Below are 22320 nucleotides of genomic sequence, written 5' to 3' on the forward strand. Positions count from 1 at the left end.
AAGTTACAAAACCACTCCTGTTCCTGCCGAGGGAATAGACGCTGTGAGGTGCTGCAGTTTGGTGGTAATATTTTCTGTGTTCATCTTTAGCTCTATACATATCACACATGGTCATTTGATACCTTTTTGTTATACAAACTTTTGATCAATTACATATCTCACACTGAGAACACACCAGGTCAGATTCCATCTCAAGGAAACAAGATCAATGCTCAGCAACGATTGCATCACATGTTGATGAGCGCTGTGCGCATCCTGTGTTTGCTCAGGCTTGTTTTTCTTCACACCTTTGATTGAGATGACATCATCACCTGACACTGATCCATGCAGGTGTGAACAAACCGTCTTCAGAGTTTCAGCACGCCACCATTAAATCAGCTAATCCGCTGAAAGAGTGTCATGGGACTTACCTGTGTTTGTATGTTTGTGTTTGTGTTTGTTACAGGTGTACAGGTAACTTTCACAATAAGAGTAAATAATTAATTGCCACAAACTATCACTTGTCTGACCTGAAATTGCTATAAGATTGTCACAATATTAGAATTTTAAACTTTGATATGATTGATTTGATAGGAAACTCAAATGATGTCGAAACCTGTTTTGATATATAGGCAACAACAATAAAAATCCTAGAAACCCAATATTGAATATTTTATTGTTTTAAGTTGTCAAAAATTGCAGACATACTCCTGCACACTGTCAACATGACAATAAGTTCATCTTAAAATGTTAACCTTTTATTGAGTTTTGGCTGTTTGTTTACTGATAACAACGTTTTGGGTGCCTGAAAACAAAAAGGTTTGAGAATATGTTCAGAGTGAAAACTTTAGAAAACAGCACCGTCTTTGCGTCATGTTAACTGCCAATATGCCGTTTTATTCCATTTCATTGAATCTGTAACCTTGTGACCTTGTGACAGGAGCATTATACGGTAAAATAAAATGTAAGAAAAACTAAATTAATCACACTTCACGGCGTCACCTGCTGAACCAAGGAAGAGCAGGCAGACGTTTAGAAACATTGAGAGTAGAAAAACAAGAAGAGAAGTATTAAGATGGATAAATAATAAAATCATCAAAAAGGGGCCAGCGGTAGTCTAGGAGCTTGAGCATAAAAACAAGTAGGAGCAGGCAGAACAACGCAAAAGCTTTTTTTTAGAAGGTCCTTTTTTTTTATGTCTCAAATGTCTGTGGTGTCCTCAGGTGGTCCAGATAGGGCAGCTGTGAAGAGTCGGAGTAGAATACCTAGTCCCCCATAGTTTGCAGCTAAGGCCTGGGAAGATGGAGACAGTTGGTGTTGGTGGATTCTTGTGGCAGTTTATTGGGTGAGCAGGTCCTTGAGGTAGTGTGGGCGCATGGATGGGGCATGGGTTTGATGTATAGTTGAGTGTCATCGGCATAGCAATGGAGTTGAATTCGATGCCTGCTGATAACGTGGCCGAGGGGGAGCCTGTGAGTAAAGAGGTATGGGCCAAGAAGTGATCCTTGAGGAACCCCACAGGCAACAGCCCTCCCAGAAAGATAAGATTTAAACCAGAGTTTGAGAGTTCCCTGTGTTCTCGTCCGAAGGCCTCTGCCTCTTCAGATCCTGCAGCCGGGCTCCTGTGAGGCCAAAATACTGTGGGCACACAGAGCCCAGTATAATACTGAATTTGTGGTCTGTGTAATGATGAAGGTGCAACTGCTGCAGCTGGTAATAGGTCACTCTTCATCTATCTGTCCATACGTTTTTTCCGTGATTGGATCCGAGCGCATTTTGGACACTTCTTCTCCACAAAACAACGTTTGTGAAAGCAGGCCCTGCACACTGTAAAATAAAAAAAGCAATATTAAAAGAGTATTTCTGCACTTTTAATAGTACAACTACAAATGTTGTGTCTGTTTTTAAGTTTTGTTTCCAACACTGTGGATGAAACGTAGAGTCTTTCCCAAACATGCAGCTCATTAACCTTTTGAGATATTACCATTGTGAAAACCTACATAATTAAATCCACAAATGTGTATATACTGTAGATTAAAAAATGCTTAACAAGAAACAAAAAATGTAAACACAGATACTCAAAGGCCTCACCTTATCTGCATTGTGTACACACTGCTTGCCTCGCTAATTTGCCACCATTCATGTGTACTGCTAAGGGGCTAGCAGTTTACACAAATACAACTCTTGATAAAAGCTAATGTTGTAATGTTGTTCTCTGTCTGCCGGGTGTGTTTCCCGTTTGTCTCTGATGTCCTCAAATCTCATGCTTAAGCCTGCGTTTTTTTTAAAAGCATGAGCTTTTATGATTCACTATTTTGCAGCAACATGCAGATAGATGTAGATTTTGTCTTTCCTGAATTTTAGTCATGGGTGTCATATGACTTGATGTTTATCCAAAGGTTAAAGTATAAACCAAGAAGAGAAATCATTAAATTGTAAAATAATGAGTGCTCAGAACGTACCTGGACAGCGCCTACACATGTCGGTCTGAAAAGGGAAGATGACGTCTTTTTCTCTGCAGAACTCACAGATGAAACCTCGGGCCAGACACAGCTGTGTGCGGACAAAGAGAAAAGTTAGATTCCACAGTCAATGCATAAAAAATCATCCTGAAGTTAGTCTCTTATTTTATACTTTAATGGATCTTATTGTATATTTTGTGTAGTGTAGTGTATATTTTCCAGATAGAGTGAAAACAGTGAGGGTTATTCCACTTTTTATCTGACCTGACAGTTTTCTACATGACCGATGGCAGAGTTCAGCACGGCCTGGGCCTGAGACACGAGCTGACCCTTCTTCACTCTCAGCAGGTCGTCCATGGAGAACAGGTGAGGCTGCTCAGTCAGGTGGGCAGGAAGCTGTTCAAACTCTGTCATCACCCTGAGACACACACACACACACACACACACACACACACACACACACACACACACACACATAGCTCTATTAAGCTTTAACCTGTCTGTGTTGCCCTCTGGTGGTCAGCGAGTATTTCACAGGTATCATTTTTATTGAGAGCTGATTATTATTAATAATGCTGCCACTGTAAAGTCTTTTGTATTGAATTTGAATTCTTCACAGTAGTTCACACTCTGTATAACAGAGTACTCCCTTAATTTCCCCTCATCAAATTTTAGGGATGAGAATCTTCGCTGCTCTCAAGATTCGACTCCATTATTATTATCCTGCCAACGATTTGACAGGAATATTTTAATTCACTCCAATAAAGATGATTTGATGAAATACATGTTGTGAATGTTTGTTGTTACCGTTTGGATAATCTGCAGGCCTTCAGCAGCTTCTTGATGCAAAGCAGCTGATCCTGGAGCTCCTGAGGAGAGGAGGAAGGAAGGAAGGAAGGAAGGAAGGAAGGAAAGATGAAATGAAGGAAGCCGATGAAAGCTCTTGACTGAAGTGACCAAACCTGCACATAACAGCGGCCACACTTATTTGTCCAATGTGACCCATTGCACTATTAAATAAAAGACAAAGCTATATTATATTATATTCATCTTCATCATATCTGTAGGGTTTGTAACTTTTTGTCCCAATAAGAAACTTTACTCTGCAGCTGCTGACATTTCGGGATCAGCGCTTTGACTCGTCCATTACTCAACAAGGTGATTCTGTATCGGTGTTTCCACACATGCACAAAACTCCTGAAACTTCCTGAATGTTTCGGGGTAAACTGCACAAACAGACACATTTTTAAGTCCCCTCTTTATCCTGTTAGCCTCCTTGTGAATCTTTCAGCGTGAAGTCGGGGTGAGCCGATGTGAGAACACAGCAGGAAATATTCAGGAAGATTCACGACCAGTGAGCGAGCAGCGGCCATGACGTTTCTATCACACATGTAGCATAAATAAAGGAGCAAATATTGTCATCATAGCATCAGACATTGTTGCTTTGTCTACCACTTTCACCTCAGTTGTTACTTTTATGTCATGTTCCAGCTACTGAGACCCCTCCCCACCCTGACAGGGACAGTCTCCCACTGTGTGAACAACCGACTTCAGAGATTTCAGAGGCAGTCCCCCTGAAATTTCAAAGAATTTTCAGGAGTGCATATGTGAAAATGTTTTGTCTTTTTGGTCATAACTGAGCGTGTTTTATAAGAACTGCAATGTTATCAATGTGTTTGTCCGCAGACTCCAGAGTATATACACATATCATGAAGAGACAGGGTGACATCTTAAAGGAGTCTGAAGGTCTGACTCACCCTGAACCTGCGGAGCTCCTTCACTCGGCCGTAGAGTTTTTTACCCACACAGCTCAGATCGAACAGCGGCTGAAACCAAACTGAGTCCAGCAGCTGTTTGGAGAAATCACTCACAGGGAACCTATTATTATATTATTATATTATAATAAATTAGAGTATTTTATAACAGAGTGTAGACGTTCATTTTCTGAGTTTATTTTTTATATTTCAGCTGAAAAGTGCAGTCTTTCTGAATGTTTGTCCGACCTGCTGAAGTCCCAGTGGGTCAGAACCCGTGCAGGAATCACAGCCTCAGAGCCACTGTGGCAGCAGTCACAGAAGTACCTGCAAATAAAATGACATATTCAACTTTATTCAAACAGGAGAATGCATCTTGTCTTGTTCCTCTAAAAGTTTCCCATAAATGATGTATATCTTCATTGGTTTTAAATATAGTCTTTTGTTTTGGTGAGGTTATCATCACGCTTCAGAAACAGACTTTGTTAACATTTTCACAGAGGAGAAACAGTGATGGATACGTTTGACTCTTAAAAGACAGCAGGAGGAGATTTTTCCTCACAAAACAACACTTAAATGTGAACAGGACAACATCAGCTAAAAGAAGGCGTAAAAAAAGTGTCCACAGGGGGGCGCCAAAATCCACACAAACCAAAAGTTCCTCACAGGAGCTTTAAAATATTGATTTGAACGTGCAGATTTTAACATTTATTGTAGCATCAAAGACTCATTAACATGAAAGTAATTCATTTTCTTTAGAAATATATAATATTTAAACATTTAATTTGACATACCTGCCCAGGTATTCACAGTACCGCAGTTTCTTTATGTACTCTGGTGGCAGAGAGAGGAGAACCAAGTTAAACAATAGTATTTTGATGTTACCGTATTATCCGTGTCCACAGCCTTTTAGAGGAGCATAAACATGACCCTGCGATCCCACCTCCATCACATGGATAAACTAGCACCATCTTGTGATAGCATCACATTAAATATCCCAGCCTGATAATGTTTTTGGTTGAACAGATTCAGATACAAATAATGACGTCTCTGCAGTATACTGCAAGACTAACGACCCTTGGTCTAGTTGAAATGTGGCCAGACTTCAAAGTCCGTCATACGACTCAAAAGCTGGGTCTACAGGACAGCGTCTTCTTTAAAATCAAATACTCACTGTGCTCTAATTCTGTTCCACAACCCGCACAAAGAAAGTTCTGCTGAGCGACAACGTCACTGCGTCTGAAAGAGAGAACACAACCTGTCATATCTATCGATCTATCCATCCATCCATCTATCAATCTATCTATCAGTGGGATGTAGACCTGTGGTTCGGCTGCACCGTGTAGATGATCTGGACTCGAGGTGGAGCCCAGCTCAGACATCCTCTCATCCTCGTTCTCAGTCTGATCTCCTCCGCCAGGCCGCTGCTGACCACCGTCACACATGCTCCACCAGGTAACTATGAATTAAAAAATCAGAGAGGAGGGCACATTTGACTCCTTAGACTGTTGATGTTAAGAAAATTAAGAACATTTCATTGAATACACCTGCCTGCATTCTTTCTTATGTTCAGCAGGGGGCAAAGGGAAGTCTGTTTCTATAGAAGTGAATGATAGTCCCACTGTCGGTGGATTTATTTCCTCCTCTCTAGTTTAAAGTCTTCTTCAATGCAGCGTGATGTTCATTTATTAATCATGCTCCCATTTTAGAGTCAAACAGGGGAGGCGGGATTGCTTGAAACCTGAGTGATAATAGTTTTATATCTGTTTCAATGTGTCAGCTGTTTGTGATCTGACCTCCAGCAGGGAGCTCCGCAGGCTCTGCCGTCCTCGTCTGGGACCGTCTGAAGGAAGCCAGCTCCTCCTGAACTCCAGCACCAGCTGCTGAGCCAGAGCCTCTGCACTGCATTATGGGAAAAAAAGACAAAAAAAGAGTCAGGGATCACTGAATGAGATAACAAACGTCAGGCTACATTGAGTTTGTGAGTGTGTTTGTGTTCACCTACTTTCTGAGAGAATCTCTTTGTGTGGTCAGAGAGTCAGCTCCACAGTCTGAAATAAAACACATTATAATTATAATACTATTGTATTATTTCGTATTTTTAGAATAAATATGAGAGCATGAGAGCTCATCTCTCCGTGCAGAGTGAAGGTGAAGACAGCTGCTCTCCACCTTCACTCTGCACAGATGTAATCCATTCAAAGTGAATCGTGGTGTGAGAAGTTCTCTACCTTCAAAGCCACTGTCGTTGGAGAGGATGGAGAAAGTCTTTGGTTGATGTTTAGCCTCTTCATACGCCACTCCCTCCTCTTCCTCCTGTGTGTGTTTGTGTGTGTGTGCGTAGGAGGAGTGTGTGTTTCTATGGGATGTCTGCATGTTTTTATCGGAGTGTGTGTGCGCGAGAATCTCTCGAACAGTGTTTCTGTGGTGTGAGCTCTGTGTCTGTTCGAGAGGTGTTTCATCCTCTGAAGAGCTTGTGTGTTGTTGTGTGCAGGTCGGACAGAGTGTGTGTTGTTGTGTGCAGGTCGGACAGTGTGTGTGTTGTTGTGTGCAGGTCGGACAGAGTGTGTGTTGTTGTGTGCAGGTCTGACAGTGTGTGTGTTGTTGTGTGCAGGCCTGACAGAGTGTGTGTTGTTGTGTGCAGGCCGGGCAGTGTGTGTGTTGTTGTGTGCAGGTCGGGCAGAGTGTGTGTTGTTGTGTGCAGGTCTGACAGTGTGTGTGTTGTTGTGTGCAGGTCGGACAGAGTGTGTGTTGTTGTGTGCAGGTCTGACAGTGTGTGTGTTGTTGTGTGCAGGCCTGACAGAGTGTGTGTTGTTGTGTGCAGGCCGGGCAGTGTGTGTGTTGTTGTGTGCAGGTCGGGCAGAGTGTGTGTTGTTGTGTGCAGGCCTGACAGAGTGTGTGTTGTTGTGTGCAGGCCGGGCAGAGTGTGTGTTGTTGTGTGTTCTGGTGTGTGTCCATCATTAACGTCCACTTCGCTCCCTCCAGCACCTCCAGCACCATGTCCACTACGATGAAATGAGCATTCTCCTGCAAACCGTAATGAGAAAAAAAAAAGATAAGATATCATCATGATTATCATAAACGTAGTCTCAGTGACGTCATCCTTTGGTTACTGAAGAAGAGTTATGAAGCCCTATGATGGTGGTCGCCATATTGGAAAGGCTGACTGTACCCAACCTTAGATCAATCTAGAAACAGACAATGAGTCTGAGCTGAGGCGGGGCTTAAAGCTCCTGAGAAACAGCTACTAGTCAACTCCACAAATTAAGCAAATTTATGAAAAACTCTTTGGCTTTATATCATTTTAAAAGCTAAGTTATAAAAAGAGCTATAGAGGCCAAAACTATTTTGTAACTAGGTTGTAAACCTGCTTTTTTTCTGCTCTCAAAGAGGACATTTTAATAAGGGACCTAATGGCGATTGACTCACTTTTGCAGTCGACCTCTAGTGGACACTCGACAAACTGCAGTTTCTTTTGCACATTTGCATTGACTTCATTTTTTAACACCGGAGGCTGCCGCTTCCAGGGTACTTGGAAAACTAACAGAAACATACTTGATGGGAAAAACACGACTGTATCTCTAAGCATGTAGTGTACCTTCTCCAGCTCAGTGTGGGTCTTTAAGAGGTCTGCAGAGAATTCTGGGACACCACGGCTCCTTCTCTGTCTGCTGACATGGGCTAGAGAGAGGCCACACACACACACACACACACACACGCACACACATGCAAATAGAGTATAGCCTTAGTGAAATCAACACTGAATCAAATGAACTATTTGCAATTTTTCAAATGCTTTAAATTGGGACTTTGGACGTACATATAAGTCCTTGAAGAATGAAGCTTAAGCTTAAACTCAAAAGTCGACGTGATTAGTGCAGACAGGAGGGGTAAATAAATGCTCTTCATTCATGTGTGTGCACACAAACTTAAGGCCACCCCTGCACAAACCTCTATCATACCTGATGAGTGAGGGGGTTGACATCTGAGGAGGCCCCGCCCTCTGTGCTCCTCAGCCAATCCCTGCTGTCCACTGAAGCGAAGGCGAGGTTCATCGCTCAGGTTTGATGAGACAGAAACACAGCGTGAGGACGAGTGAAGGTCCAGATCATCCAAAGTGGTGACCGACGCGGGCTGACGCTGATCCAGAGAGTCCGGTCTACAGGACGTTATTTCATACACATGAAGAATTGTAAAATATAGATCCACAGATTAAAGCAGGGGACAAAACGAACCCAAAATTTACCCTGAAATCTTCCTGAGTTGCTCATTCAAACATGTATAAGGCAGGAAATGTTTGGAGGAGAGAGTAGGGGATGACGCGCAGCACAGGCACGAGGTTTTGATTCCAACCCACTGCATGCTACTAAGACCCCTCTGTCCCCTCCTGCTGTCAAGAGGCCTGATTTTAACCAGCTTTTAACCACCTCATTGCGACAACATCAGACGTCTTCTTGAAAATTTTATTTTAAAATATGTCAACTCTGACAGTAACACTTTCTCCTCGATATTGTTGGAAGTCTGTCTGCAGCAGTCTGACACTTACTACTGGACAAAAACTAAAACATGAATGAGTCACAGTTCATCCTCCCTTCTGATCATTCTGAGGCCCCTTTACGATCAACCATTTCTGTGTTTTAAAGCTGCAGAGGAGGACTTTTCTCTTTTTTTTTTCTTTAATTTCCTAATCAAATGTAAAAGTCATCATCATCATTTAACTCAGGCGTCTGCTTGTTTTTACCTCGATGGATTGAAGCTATCTGTGCCTCCTCCTTGCCAGGAGACGGGTCGTTGTCGTCTGGAGATGACCGGACTGCTCCTGCGGAGGAGGAGTAGGAAGCTTTGGTCCTCTGGATGTCGAGGAGACGAGTCATCCTCGTGTCCTTTCATTCCTTCATCATCAGAGTGACTATAAGACGATCGGTCAATGTCGAGCAAGTCAGCGTCTACCAGGGAGTGGCGTGAGAGTGTGAAGACCTCTTTGTGTGTCCTCTTTGTTACAGTCAGGTGTGTGTGTTGATGTGGAGACGCTTCTCTGGTGTCTGCTGGAGTCAGGAGGAGACGTGGGACTGATCCTGAAAAAGCCATAAGATGGTTTTGGAGAGGAATTTCTCCTGAAGAACCTTAAAAGACGAAGAAGAGATTGACCTTTCAAAAAACTGTACATCAGCTGTTTCTATTGCGCACAGATTCATCCAACCTCACGGTGTTTGCTCTACAAACAGACTGAGGGGAAAAGGGAGCATGTTGCATGCAGACACCTCTGTACATTTTTTAGTATGCACACAAAGAACCTGAGCTTCTTAAAGTTTTTTTTTTTTTTTTTAATGTTAATCATCTTTACCGGTGCCTCTGTGTGCACAGCAGAATTAACAGCAGTCTGGGGAGTCCCTGAAGCTGCTGTAGAGTGAGTTCTGATGTGCAGCTGTTGGTTTAGAGTCCAGAGGATCTTACCCGTCTCTGCAGGGTCCACACACCAGCTGACATATCGTTGTCTCCTGAGGGAGGATGGCGAGTCCCGGCTGCAGCTTCCCATCTGTGAAGCTGAAGAAGAGAAAAAAAGTTTCCCAACAACGGCAACTTCAGCGCACCCTTTCTTCTGCAACTGTTCTTCCTGTGTTACTTAAAATACCAGTAATAATAAACTGTCAAGATGAGAGTACCACTTTTAAACTGGCCTGTTTTTTTAAGAGGTTTGAGATTTGTGGATTTGTAGAACTGTAGTTTTCTCAGCTCTGGCGGACTTAGTGACAGCAGATTTGAGAGCTAATCAGGATCCCAATGACGCTTTATGATCAATAAAAACTCAAAGTCCTAAGTCTGAAGATTCCTCCTCTCATTCACACGGGGGGGGCAATACAAGCAGTAATTAAACTCTCTCAAACATGGGCCTGAATATGGAAGTATGTCAGAGATAATGTTGTAAAAGTGATGTACTAAAAGAATCATTTCAGGTTTATGACTTTGCTTCATGTTTTTGGAGTTGCCAGCTTGTAGAAATCTGAGTTATTACACGATTTTTAAACCCTTCCTGCTCCACCGTGTGAAGCAACTCAGTGATTATTTCAGACATTTGGCAGGAAGTGCGTTCCTCTGCGTCATTGTGAGTTATAGAGAATTTAAGTTTATTTATTTCTTCCAGTATTTTCCCTCATGAGAAGTATTTTAAACGCTTTCTTTCGCTGAAGAAGTGTAAATACGTGACCTAAAGACCGCACATGCCCTCCTCCTGCAGGTTGTTTCAGAATCGAGAGGCCTCGTTTAAAACTTCTGCTTTTGGTTTTTAATCTCAACGTCTGGCAGACTGCCTGCTCGAGGCTGCACTCTGCAAATCTGATATTTCCATAAAGATGTGAAATTTAACTCTTGATTAGCTGATACAGATGTCAGCTTTGTTAAAGAGGACATATTATCCGCATTTCCCACCTTTTCAAACAGTCCCCTGTGGTCTAAATGAAACATCTGTGCTGTGCTTTGGTCAAAATATAACATGAATCAAGCACCACAAACAAAGGACTAGATGGGTTTATTTCACATTTTGTGGGTCTGTAGACACTCAGGTTATCCAAATATATGTTCAAACACACTGTAGAAGTAGATTTTTTATAATATGTCCCCCTTAAGATTAAATGACAGGTTTTTTTGTATTTCTTTGAGAAAATAGATGTTTAAAATCTGATCAAACTTTTTTGTCACGTCACAAACATGATATAAACTCATGAAGACTGGGAATTATAACCTCCGCTCGGTCGTTTTCTTCTCCTGATTTCTGTTTTAGAGGTTAAATGTAATTCCTGGTCAAACACTGTTCACATTACAAGATTAAAAAAACGCTGTATAAAATATCACGCAGACTAAGGTTATCTTGATACCAGATATTTAAATGATGTGATATGATTCCAGTAAAATCTATAACAACATTGATACCAGGATGTTGTCAGTGGTTCTGCGATGTTTGATTTGGTATTTTGCAATACTCGCAATCATAAATCAGAGATTGTATCGATGCAGAACTCAAAGTATCAAAGAGTATCAAAGAAGTGGAAAGTTTGACAACCTCGGTGCTGACAACAAATTAAACTTTAAACTATGACCCTGTAAACTGCCTTTTTTTTAACAAGTCCCAGATCTTCTGCTGCTGTGATCACTTCTTTAATTCTTCAGATCAGTTTTATTTAACCCTTTCATTATTCACTGGATATACAGCCTTTAATGTTCTCTCTATACTAAGAAAAAATCCAGTTAAACAGACAAGAATGAAAACAAAACGGTCTGTAGTGAAAGAAATTATATGGAAATAAACCTTGTATGTCATTATTTCTAACATTTACAGACAACACAAGAATTGATAGACTGAATATAGAGTCTTTAAAAACAGATTGACTTGAAAACGGTTTCATGAGTAGGCATAGAGCTGCTCTGATTGTGCACAATAAAAACAAAGAACCTTTTTCTGTTTCAGTTCAAATCAAAGTGAGCGGGACCACAGAAGAGAGAGCAGCACTGAATGAGACACAGACATGAAAATAATAAAGAAGTTACTCACCGTTTAAGAAACATCCATTAGAGGCTGAAGTGACTGATAGACATATTAAAAACCTGCAGCAGGAAGCAGCAGGAAGTGCTGCGTGTGATTATTATCACTTCCTCATTTCAACAGAAACATGTTACATCTCTATGTGGCCGAGCTGTCAGCTTTCTGCTTTAAAAAAACGCATCATAGTAAGAGACAGATGAAGGTTTTAATAAAGTGATTTACACTGAAACCAGACCAGAAATGTCCTCAAAAGTAGACATACTGTGCAAAAGTCTGAGGCCAATGCTAGCTTTTTTTAGGATTAATATTTCTAAAGAAATAAGTGTAAACTGCCGAAACAACAAATATAATGTCAGCCTCAGACTTTTGCCCAGTCAATGGTTTTTGTTCCTCACTTCCTCTTTAATCTGAAACTATTTTAATGACGAAAAGTTTCATTTTGCCTCAACCATGTTTTTATTTTTTTCACTTTTTAAATATTTTACATAATTCACTAGTCCACTTCATACTAATAAAGTACTTCTTCTTCCTCTTCTTCTTTTTCTTCTCTCTGTGCATGTTTGCAGAAGAATAAGAGAGCCTGAAGAATAGTTATTTCGAGCAGAGAAGAAACAAGAAGTATAACTCACAACTCAACTCTGGTTTTAGATGTATTACAGGAGAAAAATGTAGCAGAAGTTCAGGCTCTGCAGTAATCTAAGTGCAGACTTCTAAGTAATCCCTGGTCTGTGGAGTTCCCCAAGGTTCCGTCCTCGGCCCAGTTCTGTTTTCCTTGTACCATGTCCACTTGGCCACAAAATAAACAGCTTCAAAGTGATTTCTTATATCAATTATGTAGATGACTTCCAATCTAACATTTACACTCCAAACTGTCAAATCCACTGAGATGCTTTAGCACCACTAAACATTGGATCACAGTTTAACATTTACAAGGGCCTTTGTAGACTGAAATCAGATTTCATACTGGAAGTGCCTGTTTACACAGAACCGATGCAGCTCAGCACTTTCAGCGCTCAGCATCTAAAGAACAAAAAAAGTCCTTGGCGTCAACTTTCTGCCACTGCGCTCTCAGCCCTCTGTGTATTGGCTCTTACACTCGCTATTTGGACTGAAGTTGTTCCACCCTTGATCCGCCATCGGCGGCTCATGCTTCCTAAACACCATAATGCAATGTGAATTTACAGACCAGGACACCAATATTACTCCGTTATGGATAATGTTTCAAACTGCAATCTGAAGAGGGTTAATCTCACTTCTCCCTCACATATTATCCTCCTTTACAACAAGTTTAAATAAGTCTCAGAGCACCCAGAAACATGTCTGTGAAGTTTCTTGTTCTAAATCCACTCTGATCCTGTATTTGATCATGCCTATAAACCCCTCTATTTCAGCCCTGCTCAGAACAGGCTGTTTCTGTGTCTGTACCTTTAAATGTAAATGAGCTGTATCTGACCACGCCCCTCCCTGGAAGGGCTTGGGTGTACTCGGGCATTCTCGCTCCATGTCCTATTATTTACGGTGAGAAGGCAGACTCAGAGGGCAGAACAAACACCTAGCTGTGGGAGTGTCACCCACCTGGGGGAGGGGTTACTGCCCTTTGTGATGTCATGAAGGGAAAATCTCCAAACGGCCTGTTTGAGCACACATTTTCTGAAAAGTAGAGCAGGCAAAATGATAGACTTTTCTCATCATTGGGGGGTTTGTAGACAGACTAAAGACACATATTAGTGTTAGAGAAACATTGTGAAGTGTCTTTTGCATAAAATGTGACCTTTAAAGGAACAATTTCAGGCCTAAGCTGCTACTAGTGCTGAACACATTGTTTTCAAGGTTTTCTTTGTAAAATGTCTTTCCTGTTTTTGCTGTTTGTCAAAGCACTAAACCTGTGTTTTTAAAAGGTGCTATATAAATAAAGTTATTATTATTATTATTATTATTATTATTATTATTATTATTAATAATAATAATAAATTAAAGTGAGATTAAACATACAGACCTTAAAGTCACTACCCAGGGAAGTAGAAGTCCTCCCATTGTTATTAATTTTACATTTTGGAAAACTCAGTCAAGTTATCATGTGATGATATGATTAGAATAAAAGTTAACATCAGTTTAATCCTTTGATTGTGTTTTACATCAGTGTCCAAAAAGGTCTCCCAAGTTTAAAAGAACAAACGTGTTCCCACACAGACTGTAATCAGAGATCAGCTCTGTGTATCTGCTGAGGCAGGCTGCTTACATAAACCGCTGACTGAGCGCACACACACACACACACACACACACACACACACACACACACACACACACACACACACACACACACACACACACACACACACACACACACACACACACACACACACACACACACACACACACACACACAGAGATCAGATGGTTGTAAATAAGGGTTTTTACCTGCAACATGAAGCAGCTTTTTCTCTGCTGACGGAGCTGAACTCACACCTGCTTTCAATCAAACTATTAAACACATGTTTTGTTCTTTGTTTGGAATTATTACATCATCAAATCCATAAATAATCGTACATGACGTAATCTGGCAAACTCCACAAATTTTAGGCATCATCAAAGAATGTAGCCTATATAAAGATATAAAACAAGGAGCAAAGTTTAGTAATAAACTTCAGTTTCCGTGTTTAAAGCTCTTGTGAGAAATATTCTTTTTGTGTTGACTTTGGTGACCTCTAAAACAAGCGGTGACTCTTATCTGTTTTATTTCTCCCGGTATGCGTGTGTATGTGTAAGTAGTGTTTCATTTTTTAATTTTTTTTTTTTACAAATATCACATGTGTCGTCTTTTAGCAGCCAAAAATATCACGCACTGTGAATATTTCTGCATTTCTTAAAGTCTAATGTGTCTGTTTTAACTCTAAAACTGAGCTAGAGACAAAGGCTGCAAATTAAGCCTATGAATACTTTTTTCTATTTTTGGTTTGATGTACACATAAAGGCTACTAAAACGGCATAATTAAAATGTCAATATCGTTTGCAGTTTTGTGTGTGTGATCCATCTGGTAAAAAAAAAACATTAAACATTAAAACAACATCCAGTTTCACTCGTCAGAATTAACACTGTCGTGCTGTAGTGACTGAGTCTTGCCAGCAGGTGTCACTGGTGCTTAAGTATCCTTCGTTGTTATTGCCTGCTGCTTCAGAGCTGCTAGTCCAGTGCGCATGCGCAGTGAGTGTGCTGCGTCAAGTCAAAAGACTGCAGAGAGAAAAGAGAAATCTGTCTCAAGAATAAAATATGTAAAGGAAACTTGAGAAATGGAAATAAAATGTGTAAACCTTTACATTTTATGAAAACAACAACAAAGCAAAGAAACAAAAATAACCTGATGTGTTAAACTCAGTTAGATTCAGTAATCTAACTGAGTACCATAAAGATTTTCGACTGAACAATATGATGTAAACAAGGTGATATGGTATTATTTATTAAGCGTGTTGAACAGCAAATCCAATGATACAAATACAGTATCTTTGACGTGAAGAGGTAGATTTGTTTTTGTATAATTGGGAAAATTACTCTTATTAAACTTTTAACAAATCACAGGTACACATATGATGATGATGTATCTTAAGATTTAACGTTAACGTATGCCTACTTTTTAAATCTCTTGATGAACCAGAGCCTCGTTACCTCGGTGACTCCTTAATCCCCCCATGAACCGGGTGGTCACCTCAAGTTTATCTTTGATTATTAATCCTCTAAATTATCCTTGTTTAAAATTATTCACCAAAGAAAGAGACTATTTTGCAGATACAATAAAAAAAAAAGGAATCTGTAATTCATTTGAGTTTTATTTTGAAGTTAATGAACGGATGTTGTGACGTAGTAGTTTCTACCGTTTTGACGCACCGCGCGGACAGGGAGGCGATGCGGCGACGAGAAACGAAGAGGAAACTGAACGCGCGTCACGGCACGGCACGAGAATCTGTGCTCCTTCTGTTTGTCTGAACGTTAGCTCATCCCGCGTGCTTTCTTTATTCACGGATACTGAACGACCCGCGCGCACACACACACACACACACACACACACACACACACCGGGAGAACAGGCGGAGAGAGGGATCACTATGGCGACGTTGGGACCGGAGTCCGCCCGTCCCCCGCTGTCCCAGCTCGGTTCTTCTCCGTCGATCCAGAATCACCTCGGCGGCGCCAATAACCTGCCCCCGAACCGGGGCTTGGAGCGCGCGCTGGAGGAGGCAGCGGCCAGCGGGGTGCTCAACCTCAGCTCCCGCAAACTGAAGGAGTTCCCCCGGACGGCCGCAAACCACGACCTGACGGACACCGTTGAAGCAGGTAGGAACCGCAGAGGCGTCTTTACAATGGGATACAGAAGCGCGTGGACCCCCTGCTTAGCGTACGTTGTGCTGCAGGACCGTGAAGGCATCAGAATCTGAGGATGTTTAGCCTTTTAAACCAGGAGGTAGAACCCAAACCAGGAGGTAGAATCCTAACCCGGTTGGTTCTGGTTGGCCTGTGGGTCTCTTGTGTTATAGCATATGTGCTTGATTCTGAACTCCTCTCAGTTCGGTGTTAGCCCCCTGATAGACGGATGCGTCCTCTTCTGTCAGGTCTGTCACATGTCTGGATTTGGGTCCTACACATTTTGAGTCCTGGTGTGTCCACGTTGAAGTAAACGTTGCCAGGTTGTTTCTGTTGAGTGGGCCTGTGGTGGAATTCCCCCCACACTTCCTTAAATCCAATGAGTGATGTAAACAGGCTGATGGAGCACTCAGGAGGAAGGTTGTTGAGTTTTTGATACTTTACAACCACAGTTATTATAAAATGATACAATCTCTCTTATTTAATGATTGATACACACGTACCAAAGCATTTGGTCAATGGCTACACAGTGTGCAGATATTTTCTGAAATTTGTGGTAATTATAAACAATACCAAATATTGAGTGTCTAAGACTTCAATTTTTGTTGGCATGGTGTCCAAATAGGTATCAATCGTTTGTTTTTTTTGTTTGGTTTTTGGTAAACTTCCTGTTTGGTTTTCATCTCTGCTATCTTAGATTTTTACATGCTAACATCAGTGTGAGCTCCAGCATCGATCTGCACAGGTTTGAAAAAGGAGCTTGTTTGGCTAGTTCACTCATATGAAATCAAATTAGCTGGTCACAAACAGATAGCATTACGCTGTAAGGGCTCAGTTCACAGCGTAGACTGTAAATTAATCTGGACGGAGCAACAGTCTCCTGGGAGTGAAGCCAAAATATTTGGAGCCCCCGCTTATGACTGGCTGCAGGAAAGGTTGTAAACCCAGCCTCCTCCTCCGTGTTAACAGGCGGGACATGGGTCAAGCTAAAGTTATCACCAAGCAGCTACTTTCTGTGTTGAAAAATGGAGCAATTGTGTACGTAACATCAAACTGCAGTTCCTCGAGTGTCCTCTTGAGGCTGGCTCCAAAAGACCCGGAAGTCACATACCCGCCCATATTAAAATGTCTGTTTTGACAGGAGAGATTCTCATGTTCATAGCCCGGTACAGTCAAACAATTTTGGTCTGATTAGTTATTGTCTTTCTGGAGGATTCATTTTTTATCCTTCACCTCTTTTGATTTCATGAAGGATAAGAGCTTCACTTTTGTACAATGGAAGGAGACAGAGACGCACTGACGCTCCATATTAAAATACAGTCACTGTTGTTAGCATGCTTTCTAGCTTACTGCTTATGGTATCAATTCATGAGGATAGGTCTTGTATGAGATACATGTTTACTTTCCCCAGGGACCAGAAACCTTTGGAGGAACACCGAATATGTTATTTTTGTCCCCCCGTTTGTGTCCCTACTTAACAACAAATAGAAACATCCAATTGCACTTTCATAATAAAGCTTGCTGATACAACTCTATTAAAGCCTGCAAATAACTTATTCTAATTTTTATGAGCATTGAGCAATGATGTTTGATAGTTTCATCTACATGCAAACATGAGTACATCATCAGCGTACGTACAAACTCAACATGCAACAACATGCTGCAAAAAAAAATAGGAGACTTGCTGTAATACTTATTCTGCAGAGAACAATCTGCTGTCACCAGTTTGCAGGCAGTTCATTTGAATCCTTGAAAACTAGTTTCTGGTTTTCAAAGTTCCCGGTATTCTCGATGGAAATGTGACTTTTGCGAGATCTGCTGACATCTTAATAGAGCACAGGGTTTGGTTTGTGCTCACCGCAGCTTTTAAAAAAAAAAAAAATCACTGTGAAATTGTTTTTTCTGAAAACAGAAGAGAACTGAGTGAATGGTGAGTTCTGTGGATTACCCAGACTAAGAGGGACCTCCTTGATTTTGGTTAAGAGGGACACAAACCAAACATCGACATGTAAATGTGAAACCTTCTTCTTCTATGGTTTGTCTGTTCTTGTGTCGGCAGCAGGACCAAGAGGGTGCTCGACCCTGTTGCAGTCGGACTGTGGAGTCTCAGTGATGTCATAGTGCTGAACTTCACTTTGTTTATAGACCAAAAAAGAAATGTGGCTTACATAATCAGCAGGGAGGCTCGCTGTTACAGAAACACAGACAGCAGAGAGAACGGGGCAGAAACAGAGCAGTGCTGCAGGGCTACCGGGGTTTGAGTTTCACCTGCTCATAGTTTCAGCTTTTTAAGGGGTGTCAAGATGAAGACAGCTCAGAGGGTTTGGCTCTGATGTGTCAGGATTTTCTCAGTGGTTCTGTAATGCTTGAGGGTGACTGCTCTTTTGTCTATTTGTTATTAAATATAAAACCGCTAAATGTGTTTCGCACTCACTCAGAGGTGATAAGATTTAGTCTCTGATCAAACTATCAGATTATAGGCATTACAAAGAAGAAGATGTTTCCACTGTGATGTCACACTTTGGTTTGTGGCTACTGTTTTGACATTTTGCCATCTTGGTTGTTGGAGCCAGAGACGACCATATTTGGACGAGAGGGTGGAGCCTGAGAGAAGCAAGGGGTCAACAAGCTACATGTAAGGTTGCCACAATACCACAACTTTAAAACTTCAATATGATTCTTGAAAAATCAACGATACCTAAATCTGTTTCTATACCAAAGCAACTAAAATAGAAGTCTTAGGCGTCCAATATCAGGTTATTTGTTGTTTTTAAGTTTAAAAAAATTGCAGACAATCTTGTGCAAACTGTCTAAATTGCAGAAATATGTTCACGATTGCAGGAATTTTCTTTCAATGTTTGGTGGATACCTGTCTTGTGAAATAGATAGATAGATAGATCGATACATTTTTTTAAAGTTTGGATTCTTTTTGATACTATCCTTCACTAGCTATACTATAAAATAGATTGTACATCTACCGGACAAGGTTTTATATTTGGTGTAGGTGACTGGAGTTGTGGACAATCTGAAAAAAGGCTGCAACAGCACAAACACGGCCCAGGGGTTGAAGTTCAGAGACTGAATTAGCTGAAATGACACCTAGCAGACAGTTAGCAGCTCCCACCTGTCACTCAAAGAGCCCCCTAATTCTACACTCAATTGCAGCCTTGTAAATGTAAACAAGTTGTATAAAAATTCAGCCCTTACAGTTGTCATAAAGAGAGAAATTAGCTACAGAGACAGAAACTGTTGTTGTACCAGGATGTAAACATGTTTATTTTTTCTGTAAAGTTAGACATTTTAGCATGGGGCTCTATGGAGATTGATTCACTGCAGGAGACAGCCTCGAGTGGACACTAGAGGAAATGAAAGTTTTGGAACATGTGCACTACATCTTGTTACATATCCTTTACCACATTTCAAATAAAGTGTCCAAGTTTGAAACAAAAAAATTAGGTTTTAACGATTTCATTATGTTGTCTTATCAGACCGTTTCTTGTGTTTTGGCTACAACAAATAATGATACTCCACCTGCTGTTTCCTCGTATGAAGCTTTCTTTCTTGTGGTGAAGAAATTAGCATGATTACAGGTGGATTACTGGTCTATTTTCTTGGTTATTGTGTTTGCATGATGTGAACTCATCAGGTCTGATGAGCAGCAGCAGCTCTGCATAGTCATATCATCAGTGATGCAGAATCCTGCAGCTCTGTGGGTGATTATTTGAAATCTGACCTGCACACTCACATGTTCAGTGGACTCTGTGTTTATCAGAATTTTAGGGTTTTATTATTCAGTGAAGGATTTGGTATCCCAATTCATAGAACCGGGGATTTTAGTATTTGTCCTTTTTATCATTTTGAACACAGATCTGTCAGGATTGATACTCACGTGTCTTAACTTTAACAGGTTTTTATGAAGATCTCAAGCAAACTACAGCGAGAATGTTACAGTTCACATGAACTGCTTTCGTTGGTCAGGACCCACTTTACAAATTGAACACAATATGTGTTCTTTGGCAGAATCGTTGGATTCCGGTCACTCACCGATCTATTGGTGCTCCTTTATGACCGACAGGATTATCAGACCAATCCGCTGTGTGTGTGTGGAAGCTTCATGTTGTGATCACCTGAATGAACAGACATCATGTGTGTGTTTATCAGAGCGTTAATATCTGATTGTTCAAATAGTTCTAGTCTGATCACACGAGAACTCAGATCAACCCCCATGATGTTAGATAAGTCAGAGCAAACTGTCTAACACACACACACACACACACACACACACACTGACTGTGGTTCAGAGTAGTTTCATATCAGCGGCCAACAGGCCTGAACCTGCAGTGAAACAAACTGGAGCTTCCTGTAACTGATAGTCGAGTCTGACTGGAACAGAAAGCTGATGTTTAGTAATCGACGTGCTGTGTCACAAATTTGTTCTCGGATTTTAAAGATGGCTGATATCAGAAGAGTTCTGGATCAGGAAGGTTCATGTGGGTGATTCAAACCAAACCAACCAGTCAGCCTGTTCTCTGTCTGTTCATGGTGGTATACACTGTAAGGCTTACAGTGTAAGCTAAGGGTGACAGAGTGTGTATGTGTGTGTTTGTGTGTGTGTGTGTGTGTGTCCATGTTGCCGTGACGTTATGTTGTGATGTTAGCTTATACCAGGCGATAACGACACTACACAAAAACAACATGCCAAAATGTCCACAGGTAGAACTAGCACGATGCTATCGGTGCGATTGGTTTAATTACAGTAAAAGTGGACTAACATGCTAATAAACACTGTAGTGTAACGTTTCTGTTGATGCACGGAGCAGCCATGTTGGATTTTAACTCGAGCCACCGCCAAGACAGACTCGAGCTACCGCCAAGTTCTCAAGTCAGAAGTCCGACTTCAGGGGGCGTTCCTGATGACATATCAGACGGAGAACTCTGAATTTGCAGACTTCCTCGATCAAATGGAACGCACCATGTCCCTCGAGCACGTTAAGAAGATTGAACTTTTGCGGTAGAATTTGGAGAGACCCTCTGGTAGTGTGCTAGCTTAGCTAACGAGCTAACACACACATATATGTGAAAACGAGGCATAAGGGTAGGAAGCCCAAATGGTTGTTGTTGTGTCTTAGTGTTATACTCCAGGGTTAAGTCGTGCTAACGGCGCAAATCTGAGAACCTGTTTTCATTTCAAAGCTTCTAGATGGATCAGAAAGTACTCAGCCAATTGATACTGAAAGTCTGGAGACACATCTGGACATAGTTTAAAAACATAACTAACCTCTAAGCTGCAATCAGGAAGTGTGGAGTACGTTTTACTTTCTGTTCTTCTTCTGCTGTTTCTGCTCCACAAACTGCTGCTGAGAGGAGGGGAAGCATCACACACTCCTCCTGTGACCTGCTGTTTTCTGTCCTCTTCTGCAGCTCTGAAAATAACCCGTGTGATGAATAATAAAATAGAGGTTTGATTAAAATGTATTTGTGTGCAGCAGCCTACGTTAAAGCTTCAGGCTCTGCAGTTTTTCATTCTGTACGTTCATATCACTCATATTGACAGAGACTACATCCTCGTGTGTGTGTCCATATATATATGTGTGTGTGTGTGTGTGTATGTGTGTTTAAGCCACGCAGAGATAAGAGATTACATACGATCACATGATTTAGATTCTCTCTACAACTAATCGGCAGGATTTTCAGGTGTGACTGACCTCCATCTCTGCAAACATCAGAATCATAAATCATGAAAAAAAAAAACAGATTTCAGATCTGCTGCTCAAACATCAGGTTTTCCTCAGACCACGTCCTTTATTTCAGAGTTATTTTTTATTTTTTTAGCTCTTTTTATGTCATCACTGATGTGAGTCGGTCAGTGATGATGGGGCTGTGTCTTTCCTTTATTCATCCTGTGTAGCAGTTTTAGCAGTTTGAGGGCGGTTCCCTTTAAAGGACAAAGAGGATACATGATCAATCGATTGGCTAAAAATGCAACAATATAAATTATTCTACAATTAATTTTGCAGACGCTTTTTATCCAAAGTGACGCCGATCAGAACAACACAAGTGAGGATCTAGAGAGGAGGAAACAACGTTAGGGAGTGCAAACGAACAGCTTTAAGTCTGATCGGACACACAGGTGCTGACAGGAAGTGACCAGAGGAGCTGACAGGAAGTGACCAGAGGAGCTGACAGGAAGTGACCAGAGGAGCTGACAGGAAGTGACCAGAGGTGCTGACGGGA

The 22320-nt window shown here is 41.3% G+C and overlaps 2 protein-coding genes across 7 annotated transcripts in view; one reads left to right on the plus strand and one right to left on the minus strand.

Annotated features, from left to right (window-relative positions):
* Positions 1–1644: 1644 nt before the first annotated feature.
* rubcnl (rubicon like autophagy enhancer) lies at positions 1645–11856 on the minus strand. 3 transcript variants are annotated; one of them, XM_061053575.1, is made up of 18 exons: positions 11742–11856; positions 9650–9739; positions 8937–9318; positions 8158–8354; positions 7794–7876; positions 7080–7222; positions 6427–6689; positions 6201–6246; positions 5992–6097; positions 5518–5654; positions 5370–5434; positions 4990–5029; positions 4445–4522; positions 4199–4319; positions 3249–3310; positions 2706–2859; positions 2442–2532; positions 1645–1806 (listed from the first exon to the last, which is right to left on the minus strand). In XM_061053575.1, the coding sequence occupies exons 2-18, from the start codon at positions 9729–9731 to the stop codon at positions 1712–1714; spliced, it is 2145 nt and encodes a 714-aa protein (XP_060909558.1). In that variant the 5' UTR covers positions 9732–9739; positions 11742–11856; the 3' UTR covers positions 1645–1711. The 3 variants fall into 3 exon arrangements, with proteins under 3 accessions (XP_060909558.1, XP_060909560.1, XP_060909559.1); XM_061053577.1 differs by lacking the exon at positions 11742–11856 and adding an exon at positions 9859–11238; XM_061053576.1 differs by lacking the exon at positions 11742–11856 and adding an exon at positions 6900–6929 and having other exon boundaries at positions 7110–7222; positions 9650–11238.
* Positions 11857–15621: 3765 nt separating this feature from the next.
* Positions 15622–22320, plus strand: part of lrch1 (leucine-rich repeats and calponin homology (CH) domain containing 1) — a 70473-nt gene continuing 63774 nt past the window's right edge. For all 4 annotated transcript variants that reach the window (XM_061053573.1, XM_061053574.1, XM_061053571.1 and 1 more), the window contains exon 1: positions 15622–16059. In XM_061053573.1, the coding sequence (XP_060909556.1) occupies positions 15831–16059 (229 nt within the window). In that variant the 5' untranslated portion in view covers positions 15622–15830. The remainder of the gene's footprint in view (positions 16060–22320) is intronic.

This window comes from Labrus mixtus, chromosome 13 (assembly GCF_963584025.1).
Source record: "Labrus mixtus chromosome 13, fLabMix1.1, whole genome shotgun sequence".
Classification (NCBI taxonomy): domain Eukaryota; kingdom Metazoa; phylum Chordata; class Actinopteri; order Labriformes; family Labridae; genus Labrus; species Labrus mixtus.

Excerpts from the sequence above, each read along its gene's own strand:
- rubcnl (XM_061053575.1), bottom strand. The coding sequence starts at position 9,731 with ATGGGAAGCTGCAGCCGGGACTCGCCATCCTCCCTCAGGAGACAACGA. Across the intron at positions 4,523-4,989 it reads TACTGTGAATACCTGGGCAG|GTACTTCTGTGACTGCTGCC; the intron begins GTATGTCAAATT and ends TTTTATTTGCAG. Across the intron at positions 4,320-4,444 it reads ACCCACTGGGACTTCAGCAG|GTTCCCTGTGAGTGATTTCT; the intron begins GTCGGACAAACA and ends ATATAATAATAG.